The following is an 11,222-nucleotide window of genomic DNA, read 5'->3' as shown; positions in this document are numbered from 1 at the left end:
CTGCCGGAAATCCAGAGATACGGAATCGCTCTGAAATCCCTTGTCAATAGCACTCAACACTTCATGTGAATAAAGAGCTAGTTGTGTTTCACAGGAACGATGTTTTCTAAATCCATGTTGACTGTTTGTCAATAGACCGCCTTCTTCGAGGTAATTCATAATGTTCGAACACAATATATGTTCCAAAATCCTGCTTCATATCGGCGTTAACGATATGGGCCTGTAACTTAGTGGATTACTCCTACTGCCTTTGTTGGATATTGGTGTGACCTGTGCAACTTTTCAGTCTTTGGGTACGGATTTTTCGTCGAGTGAACGGTTGTATATGATTGCTAAGTATGGAGCTAATGCATCGGCATACTCCGAGAGGAACCTAATTGGTATACAATCTGGACCGGAAGACTTCCTTTTATTAAGTGATTTAAGTTGCTTCACTACTCTGAGGATATTTACTTCTACGTTACTCATGTTGGCAGCTCTTCTCGATTCGAATTCTGGAATATTTACTTCGTCTTTTGTGGAGGCATTTCGGAAGGCTATGTTTAGTAACTCTGCTTTGGCAGCACTAACTCGGTACTTGTGGTTTCGAATGCCGAAAGAGTCCCGTGTCGTCAGCAACTACCTCGATTCAGCAACGAAAAACACAGCGTACTCGGCACGCCTTGTCTAAAGGTCACAGCACGTCACAGAAAAGAAAGCGTGCCCGTAGCCACGTAGTTCCGCATTAGCTGCCGAATATTAGTGGCGTTTGCTCCGAAGGCCTGGGCCGCACAATTCCAAACTTGGTCGTAAACAGCCTAAGGACGATTCCTAAAAGTCGCGAATTCGATAAACTATTACGAAGATTTAGTCATTATGGAACCTTAACTACGATTTACTTAAGCTACTCGCTCATTTTCGGACTACACCGTGATAAGTACTTTACTGTTAGGGTTAAAAACTTAATGGCTATCAAACAAGCACGAACCATTAATGTGCAATGGTAAATATACAGCGAGGGATTCTGCATTCGATACTTTACAACAGATGGGAGTATCTGAAGGGATATTGCCCAGTAAGAGCGTTCTACAAGCACGCAATTTATTATAGTCAGTTTGGTAACCGTTCTATTTTCTATCTTGACAGCGGTTACTATGTTTCTTTGTAAATGAGAATTTCTAAAACATGTCCTCATAGATGGTTCAATAAAACTCTCCCTGAGACACAAATTCAACTTTCCTGAAAGTGATATGAACGTCTGCGTAAGTATTATTTCGCATCTGCTACAACTTAAGGATCAGTATGAAGTGTTCACTAGTGGCCGAAAGCTATCATTATCATTTGCATAAGCTATTTTTCGCAAAGTAGCCACACACTAAATTTACATCGAGAGGGAGATGTGCAATACAAAGCTTTCAAAACACTAATAATTGTAACGTTGCTAGTAAAACAAAATTTCTGCCCGCTAGCCAAGTATAGAGCCCGGAAAGAAGCCATAGAGGGACACACTTTACTCCAAAAATAAAACTCGTCCGACTCCTTTGTTCGCGCTAACCAGCCACAGCGTCACGCAAGCCTATCCGAACAGCTGGGTGGCTTAGCTGGTAGTCCTCCCCCTCCCATCTTTGAAGGCAGCGTTGTCAAATCTCCGCGCGATATCAAAGGAACAGGCCGCGACGTTTACATATCTGTAAAGGTGTCCTCGACGTCACACGGAAAGGAAAATTTCTAGCTCTTCACAAGCACAGCCAAAAGGTCTTCGAAAAGTAAATGGTTGTGGAACACTGCGACTGTGCTGAATGTTTTTAGAAATGATTACAGTTTGTCGCTTTTTGCGACTTTAGTATTTATCATTACCGGTTTAAAATCGCCTAGCGACACAGATGGCGTTCATTACTAACTGCTTATAGCATTATGGGTATAACAGTGGCCAGACAAAAGTCAAGCATTAAGTTTAGCGTATCATCGACTTTATGGCATTACTTTGTTATATGAAGCCGTGAGATTAAGCCTCGTGCACAAATCACTTTGGAAAAAATGTTATGCTTTACAGTTATCTGGAAGAGTTTCTGTAGTGCTGTGTGATTAACATAACTGGAAAACGAAGTATGGTTTCCAAAGTTGTGTGTGCATCATGATTAATTCCATGAATTAAATAACAAATTAACGCAGCCAGTTCGAAATTATTAGGTAAATTATTGCAGATACTTTGCTAAATTGCATTGCTTACTTGTTTCTTCGTTCTTCTGTCTTGCCATAGCTACACGACTCATCGAATGCTATAAACAAATCCTAATAACTGTTCATCTGATAATTAATCGTTTGGTAACTTGAAACCGGTGACAAATATGTACCATCACAAAAAGTGTAGCCACTTCGGAAAACTTAATAGAGAAGCATCGACAAACTGAGAAAAGTGTAAATGCGAGGAGGTTAAGCTGCAACTGCGCACAATATTATATTCAAGTCAGGCAAGCACTTAATACTGAAAGTTATTCGCAAAAGAGTCACTATTTCAGGTCAAGCACGATAGTTGTTTGCGCTGCGAAACATAGCAAGAGTTTTGTCCACAATCTGCTATTGGTAAAAATTTAATGCGCAGTATTATCTGTTGAAAACAAAGCGAAAAGATTTTATTAGAAGATCTACTTAGATCTTACACGATACTAAAGACAGCTACATAAGTTTAAACAGTACGTTCCTAATTAATTCCGGAAGTTATAATTGCACGACCAATAGGCTCACGGCAAGCAAAATTCCCTTTAATATGCAGTTTCAATCAACTCCGGTTGAACGATATGTATCCTGTAGACGTTTAGAGAGCCACATAATAGTTTTAATATTAAAGGTTTAAAAGAAGTATGGCTAAAACACTGATTGCATTTAGGAAAGTTGAGGGAAAATTGTTCTTTAACAGTTTTATTTACTCACTGCACATTTCAAGTGACACTGACTTCGAATTAAGGAAATATACACGCCGCCATTTGCGACGACGTAAGCGCCACGTTCATCACGCAAGCAAGCGGCAGCAACCAGCTGCTCCGCTCTTCTTCAGCCTCGACTCGTCTCTCTCTGCAAGAGTGTGTTGTTATAACCTTATTCCCTTACTTCGCCTCCTGGCACTTGTTTACTAGGCGCTCATTGGATACGTCCAGCGAAGCTTCGTCCGATTGGCCGCTGCGTGTGACGTGCTTTCCCCCCACCACAGCGCCCACGTGACTCTCGCTCGTTGGTATACCAAGCTAACAGTAGTGTCGCTGAGTTAGTCTGAGTCGTGACGGTCTGGGTTGCAGTTGAATGTTCGTGTGCATATCGGAGATTTGAGTGAGAGTTGCTTGGTGATGTTCTAAGTCCTACCAACGAAGACTGAGTTTACCGAACGATAAACTTTCGGTTTTTTCGTCATCTAAATTGTTATAATGCGGGTAGAAATCCATTCTGCGGCAAATTTCCTGGTCCATCTGCTGAGGCTGAATCATAATGGTCTCAGCGAAACTCAGCTGGAGATGTTCAAAGCATCGCTTACTGAAGTTCTGCGTATGCGATACAAGGAGCATTGGTTCCCCGAAAAACCATCTCGTGGATCTGGTTACCGATGCATACGTATCAACGGCAAGATGGACCCAGTGGTAGCGCAAGCTGGGAAAGCTGTCGGACTGCCGCCTGCGTACCTGCACAGTCTGTTTCCTTCGGAGTTAACGATGTGGATAGATCCAGCTGAAGTGTCCTATAGGATCGGAGAGAACGGCTCCATCTGTGTTCTGTACGAAGAGACAGCACCAACGACGTCGGAGGAATTCGCACTGGAAAGGCCCCTGGCGAAGTGCGATGTTCCTGCGTGCAGTACGGGCAGCGGCAACAATGGTGGCGGTAGCGGCAGCAGCGCGTCCTGCAAGGAGAGCTTGATGTTCCTAGACCCACGGGGAGTGCAGCATCTGGCGGCGTACGTCTCCAGCTGAACATCACGGCCAGCATCGTATGATTTCCCGGTCGCAAATTTGCCAAACTACATGAACAATTGTGATCTCAGTGTTTCCTTATGTCTTGATTTGCTCGTGTTTATTTGTCTATTACCCAAATTCTGTCTTTCAGAGCGAGTCTTCAGGGACCAAATTTGTGCAAGGATGGCCCGATCCTATCGAAGCGGCCAGTCGTGTTTTTTTGTCTACGTCATTTTCAAAGGAAAAGAACGAGCTTGAACGTTGTTAGATGAATGCATAGAGAGAGAGATTTCCAAAGTCTGTTAATTTATGCTTTACTAAATGTACAAACATGTGAGGAATCTGTGATGTATCTGAAGAAACAGGGCTGACTGTTTCATGCAGGGTAGGGCAAATCTAGTTTCACTGCCGCGAGCCCTTTTACTGTTTACTATAGACTGAAATTTAATTCAAATGCGTTAAAGGTACAAAGCTGGTAACAGCATTCTGTGATTTTTTTCGGTTGCAGTATTCGTTAAAAAGTGAAGCTAGCTTCTCTTTTCTCGTTAGCTTCTACTTTCTCGCTCACGAGTAGTTATATGCAAGATAGTATTTAAACTATGTCGGTGCATGATTGTAAAATATTTTGCTTGTACATATATTTTAATGTTTTCATACTTACGTTCATTCTATTTTCATGCCATTTTTCAGACAGAATGTATGTGTTTCTCAGAGGCAAGATGACTTGTGATTGTAAAAAGTTCAAAGTTTTGTTACTGGAACTGTTTTGTACAGGAGAATAAAGCGTTTACCGCAATAAATATTCGAATCATAAACATAGTTAGCAATTTTTTTATCTTCCTCAAGTCATTGTTTTGCGGTCAGCGTTGAAATATCGCTTGAAAGCATTTCATTTTACGGCGCATATATCAGTCTATCTTAAGTGTTGTTTCTTAGTAGAAGCAAGCTTGAAGTAATATGAATTGGCTCAAGCTTTGCGAGAATACAGATATATTGTATGGCCTGTAAAGCTGTTAAGAACAAATATTTTGTGTAGCGCAACAATACTTATGCTTGAGATCGGAAAACAGGATAATGAAGTGCTTTCAGGTTTGGCACAAGCAGTAATATGTTAAAGGAGAAGATACTGAGGCTGCAGATTCGTAACTACATTCCAGGCAGATGAGCAGTAACAGGTAAGTTCTAGGTTGTTATAACATTGTATGCTGCGGACGTCAAAGCATCACGATTGTCTCTTGAATTGATAGTACTGCTGCAGAGACGAAATGTCAAAACATTGAAGCCTTTTTCTGATAATTTTTCAAGTAATTGTAAGTTTGATGTTGTGGAATGTTATAAACTGTTGTTGCGGTGGTACGCATAGTTGGTAATGACTGGTATAGGGTACAGTACATAGCCACTGGATTGATAAAACGAAGCTTTATCGAACTGGCAGCTATTATATTTTGAAGACTTTAACGAAGTTATATTATGCAGTGTAGTATTTAATCTCTGCTTTCCGTCTACATCTAGACGGAAAACGTATTTTAATACATGTAGGGGTAGTGAACTCTTACAAAGTTTCATTTTCGTTAATGAGACGAGTTTTTTGTCCGCTTCCACTTCAGTGATTCGTTACCCTTGTGTAACGAAAGCAGTTTGTAATAGTCTTGGGAGGACTAAAGCGACATTTGCAGTTATATTTGAGTGCAAATATGACCTTGGAATTGATTTAATACGGAATGAGACAATTTGTTTCTTTGGGAGACAGACCATGAACACTAGTGTCAAAATTTCTTACCCCACATTAACTTATGATTCAGCAGGTGAGCTGGAGTCTAGCGAATTTTCTTTTTGGGTCTTTAACAGTTGACTAACATCACTCATTTGCTTGAATTTCTCCTGATTGCATTTCAGTCACATCAGTAGATACTTCGGTAGTTAATGATTATAATTCAATTACGCTACAGTATTAGATAAAGATGTTCAGCTCGTTACTCTTACATAAATTAGCTGACAGGAGAAAGATTCAAAAAGTGATTTACTCTTATCTGAAAAAAGAAACTAGATATAGTTAATTTAGAATAAAGTGTACAAAACCTGCTACGAACTTCAGATCTACTAAATATTAAACATGGGAATCTTCGTCAGTTAAGCTCTAGAATTGTCAATCAATTTACAGATTTGGTTGTTATCAGAAGAAACTGAGGTCGAAGGTAGTACTGTAGTTTTGTATCTTTAATTGGTAGTTACTGGGTAATTAACTGATGATAGTGATGAAACAATAGTTCCAGACTAAACTTACCTGTCATGTTAGTCAGATGGTTCAGCATAGACTTCCGTGAAAGGTTTTAATGCCAGAGCAAGCAAAAGCGTATAAAACTGAAACGTACACCTATGAAACACATAACTATCATAACATGCTGGTGATGTGGTTTGTCAGTCAGTTAAAAGTGAACACTTTAAACTGCACATACTATATTTTGTCCTTGGCAGTTCTAATGTGGAAAACATTTTGTGGTCTACCACTGTTAGGAACCTGCTTGGTTTTGGTTTATATTCTACCATGTGTCCTTATTGTTACAGTGGTAAATTTCCTTCACTGTACGAAAGGTTGTGTTGGCCTCATATCAAGAAAAATGAAAATAGGTGCTGGATAAGAGGGGATGGTTTTTACAGTTCCTCTGAATATAGAACTCTTATTTGCATTGTAAACATGCCATGTGTTCTCATTGTGTAATTTTGTTATATTCTTAGCAGCTTAACTGCCTGTACCTTGAAGGTTTCAGAATTTGCATTTATTCAAAGTACAAAATTTCTTCCACTTGTACACAAGCTCTTACGTTTCTAGACATCACTCTAATTCAGAAAAATCATCATAATATTGAGGTATCATAAAGGGTTTGAGTCAAAGAATGAACACGGCTAAAAAGCAGGCCAGACGTTCAAGCTCTCAATACATTTCTCCTCATGTACAGATGTTTTTTCCTTTCAAACAAGACTGCCATGTTATCTCAGAAAGATCTATTCATTACCACATTGTTGTGTAAGTTCATCACCGGAGAATCCCGTGTTACGGCTGATTGATCAGGGAACTGTCACACACGTGAGAGTTAAATTAAGCCCATTGTAACAGGACTTTGCGTGTATAGGTACAGACTATGTACCATATAATAAATAAGTTTAGGTAAGCATAATGTAATTTGCCACTGTAATGTTGGGTATATACATATTTCTCAGAGCAGCACAATGTAACAGTTACGTAAAAGTTTGACACTTCCATTTTGCATTGGGATGTACTTTGCTCATCTTTAGAAATGTGTTAACCTGATAAATGGACAGTGGTTAGGTTTTTTAAAAACATCTTGCATGACACAGGTGTGTGTCACCAAATTCACCTGGTAATTACAAGGTTGTAAGTTCAAACTAGCAGAATAACAAGAGTTGATGGTAGGCAACATTTTCTTAGATGACTGGATGATTGACGATATGCCGCTGGCTTGGTTCTGTTGTTTCCTATGACTGTGTGTAGGTTCTTGAGTATCAGAGAACATATTTTGTGTAGGTATGTTTTTCTTTTAAAGTCCTGGTCAGAGGTTTATTGTCTTTGTTTGATGCTTCCTGTGTATTGAATGATAGTGTGATAGATAAAAGTAGATTGACCCACCTCATTTGGGATTTTTAGATTTCTCTTCCAGGCATTGTCAAGAGTTTTTCACAGGTATTTACATTTATTGCTTGGTATCAGTCCTTCAGATTTGATGCTGAGCAAGTACTGTTAAAAACAACTTCATGGCCCTGTTGTTAAATTACATTGATGGCAAGTAATAGCTCTGTAAATAAGTCATATTGATCATATGCATGGGCTGCTTATATCACACAGTTGATGACTGAGTTGTTCACAATTTCTACATGCTGCAGAGCACCACAACTACAAGGCATTCGAGTAATAGTTTTAATTTACTTTGACTGAAAGCCAGTTATGTACTGCAACTGTATGTGGGTCCATTACACCTACTTTGTAGACAAGAATTTCCTTTAGTTTTTAGGTGGTTTCTCTCATGATATTGTGAAGTAAATTAGAAGTAATTCCTGTGATTATCAGCGTTACTCAAAATTTTTTGTTTGTATGCATTGCAAAACTAGCCTGCAGTGGCTGTTTACCCCGGAGATTGGTGAACGGAACAGTCTGTGATGTTGGTTCATGAACTCCATGTAACCCACTGTTAGAAAATTTTGACATGGCCATCTCCCTCATGGAATTTGTAAACAGCAATATAAACTCTCAAAAAGAAGGTACAACATTAACATATATTTTATAAGAGTGTTGCACCATTCTACAGCTTCTCTCTTTGGTAAGCTTGTAGCAGAAGTGAAATTTATAAGTTTATTTCTCAGATATTCAAATCTAAGTTAGAAGGAAGGTTATGCTGTGGCACACACATTTTTAATATTCTGAACTAGGTTTGAGATACTCCAGATTCTTTCACTAGACTTTAGCAATCTTAAGCATTTACAATCGGACATAATTTATTTTATGATTTTATTACCAGAATTAGTGGCATCATCACTGAGTAGCTTCTACCAAAGCAAGGAGGATAAATTGATAACATTGCATTAATTTTCTTGATATGACTTAATTTACACTAAAAAAGGCATTAAAAGTTTTGAGAGGTTTTTTTTTGGGGGGGGGGGGGGGTTGTTGTTGTTGTTGTTGTTATAGTTATAGTAGTACACTTTTAATTGTACATGTGGAAAAAACCAGTTTCTGCTGTTTTTTATTAAAATAGTTATCTTCATCCTTTGTCACAACCATGATTATCGAATCCAGATGTTTCCAAAATACACAAAGGAAATCTGGTCTCATCATATGTATGGATATATAAATGATCTCTAGTTCTTTTGAAATTTGAGTAACCTGAAAGAAAAAGACATTGATTTTGATGTTTCAAAAGGCATGTTCTATATTTTGAGATTTGTATGTTCTGATGCCCTCTTCCTATGTGGGTACCAATTATTGTACACGCAGAAAGTGGTCAAGTAAACTGTTGCAAGGGACAATACATTGTTTGGAAATTTCAGTACTTAATTTTCAACTATAAATGTCTGTGACTATGGCCCAAAGTGCTACTTTCCACAACTCGGTTCTATTCATGTCTAGGTGACGTGTAAAATTACTCTCACAATGACTAATGTCATCTGTTAGCTGACATTTTAAACTGTTAGACATTTCTGTTTAGTGGTTGCACTGAGATTGTTAAATAGTTAATTCGTAATTCCTTAATGCAGTCTGAAGCCCAGACATTCAACTACACAAAGCATTTCTTCTAAGAATTATGAGGTGATTTTATGTCTGTTATTTCTGAAAAATATTTTTGTTCTTACAGTGAGTAAGTGGACTCATGTCATATAAAAGTTGGTCACTGAAGATTTCGTGGCATACCCAATGCCGAAGAAAATATTGTTTCGTCTCTCTTCACATTTCCAGTATTATTTGAAGTGTAACTTTCTGAGCTTAACCAGTAGAACAGCCTTAAATTAATTTGTTGCTGTACTTAGTACAATCATATTTACTGGCCATTACCACACATTATGAAGGATAATCCAGATTTCCAGCAGTAACTAAATAAAGCTGTTGTATCTTTGAAAAGGGTTGTAGCTTACACTTTTAATACCATTTTGTTTGTGATGGAAAAGAAATCATTTGCTGTTGACAGTATGCATTCTCTGAAACAGTCTATGAGCAACACATCAAACTTCATGGTAGGTTAAACTGTATGCCAGACCAGGATTTAAACCTGTAACCTTGTCTTTCATGAATATTGCTCTTACAGGTTGAATTATCCAGAAAAGACCCATTACCCTTCCTCACATATTCACTTCCACTACTCTCTCTCTCTCTCTCTCTCTCTCTCTCTCTCTCTCTCTCTCTCTCTCTTTCTTTCTCTTTCCTACTTTCCAAACTTAACTGAATTTCTCCTATGTACGTTGTGGAACTAGCACTCCTGGAAGGATGGGTATTACAGAAAAATTGCTGAGTTGCAGTATTGGGGGCTTTTTTTAGAATGAATTTTTAATTTTCTAGCAGTATGTTCTAATGTGTGAGAAATCTTATGGGACTTAACTGATAAGGTCATCAGTCCCTAAGCTTACACACTACTTAACCTAAATTATCCTAAGGACAAACACACACACACCCGAGGGAGGATTCGAACCTCTGCCGAGTTCTAGCAGTGTGTGCACTGTTTTGAAACTTTCTGGCCAATTAATACTACATGCAGCTAATTACTTAATATGCCAGTTCCTTATTGTTCAGTTATGTTTAGTTGCTTGTTTGAAATAAGACATGCAAAGCAAAAAGTTTTCTTGAAAGTTGCAAGTGCAGTGCCAGCATTGTAAAGTCAAATTAATGCTGTTGTTTGTTTAAACTAAATTCTTAGTATTCCACATTTGCTTAACTCCTCCATTCCCATTTCTGTGTTGTATCTTGTTTTGAAGCAAGTTCTTAGTAGCTGATTTCAGGATGTTATGGTCTGTGAGGAGTGTACAAATCCTTTGCTTGTGGCCACTCTCCAAATCATTATGATTAAAATTTTCAAAAAAAATTGATGACCCATGAACTGAATTACTAACATTGTGGATGAGTTGCAAAACGTACATAGATGGCAAGTTGTATGTCAGACCTAGTTGTGCATTAGTCATGTGAAATGGAGAGAAGATACATACTTCTCAGCAGATAATTTTTAGTGATATCTACACCATCAAAACATGGTGGAGCAGGTACTGGTGTTATTAGGAGTGGGAAGACAACAATTAACAACACAGTGAATGAATTATTGTTCTCAGACATGTAATGTTGCTAAATCGATCTCTGCATTGCGTGCTCTTGAGCATTAATGAGAAAATATACAGGAAAAAGATAGCTAATAAAATGTGTGGAAGGTTTTAACAGTTTGTATTATTTAGAGAGTGGACTGCAAGAGATGGGAAGGAAGGCCAACTTATTGGAGACTGTGCTGAGGGTAACAAACAAAAAGAGAGTTTGTTGCTGTTGTCCTCCACCAGAGGATTAATCCATCAGGTGTCCAATCAGCCTCTTCCCTCTTGCAGTCGAGTTATACCATTTTGCTCATTTCTCCAGGATTTGATTCAGTAGTATAGCCATCTAGCCTAATCTTGAATATTCATCTGTGACACCACATTTCAGAATGTTTTATTCTTCTCTTGTCTGTATTATTTATCATCCATGATTCACTTCCATACAATACTAAACTCTGTACAAATACTTTCACAAAATACTTGTGCACACTTCTATTTATAAAG

At 38.4% G+C, this 11,222-nt stretch overlaps 1 protein-coding gene across 1 annotated transcript; it reads left to right on the top strand.

The window, feature by feature from the left end:
- The first annotated feature begins 3,229 nt into the window (after positions 1–3,229).
- LOC124555395 (protein BTG2-like) lies at positions 3,230–4,739 on the top strand. Its single transcript, XM_047129291.1, has one exon. The coding sequence runs from the start codon at positions 3,399–3,401 to the stop codon at positions 3,936–3,938; it is 540 nt and encodes a 179-aa protein (XP_046985247.1). The 5' UTR covers positions 3,230–3,398; the 3' UTR covers positions 3,939–4,739.
- Positions 4,740–11,222: the final 6,483 nt, after the last annotated feature.

This window comes from Schistocerca americana, chromosome X, assembly GCF_021461395.2.
Source record: "Schistocerca americana isolate TAMUIC-IGC-003095 chromosome X, iqSchAmer2.1, whole genome shotgun sequence".
NCBI classification, from domain to species: domain Eukaryota; kingdom Metazoa; phylum Arthropoda; class Insecta; order Orthoptera; family Acrididae; genus Schistocerca; species Schistocerca americana.
Note: the sequence above shows the minus strand (reverse complement) of the source record. Positions and strands in the feature narration are given on the sequence as shown.

Bases quoted from the DNA above. Each gene is read 5' to 3' on its own strand.
- LOC124555395 (XM_047129291.1), top strand. From the start codon at position 3,399: ATGCGGGTAGAAATCCATTCTGCGGCAAATTTCCTGGTCCATCTGCTG.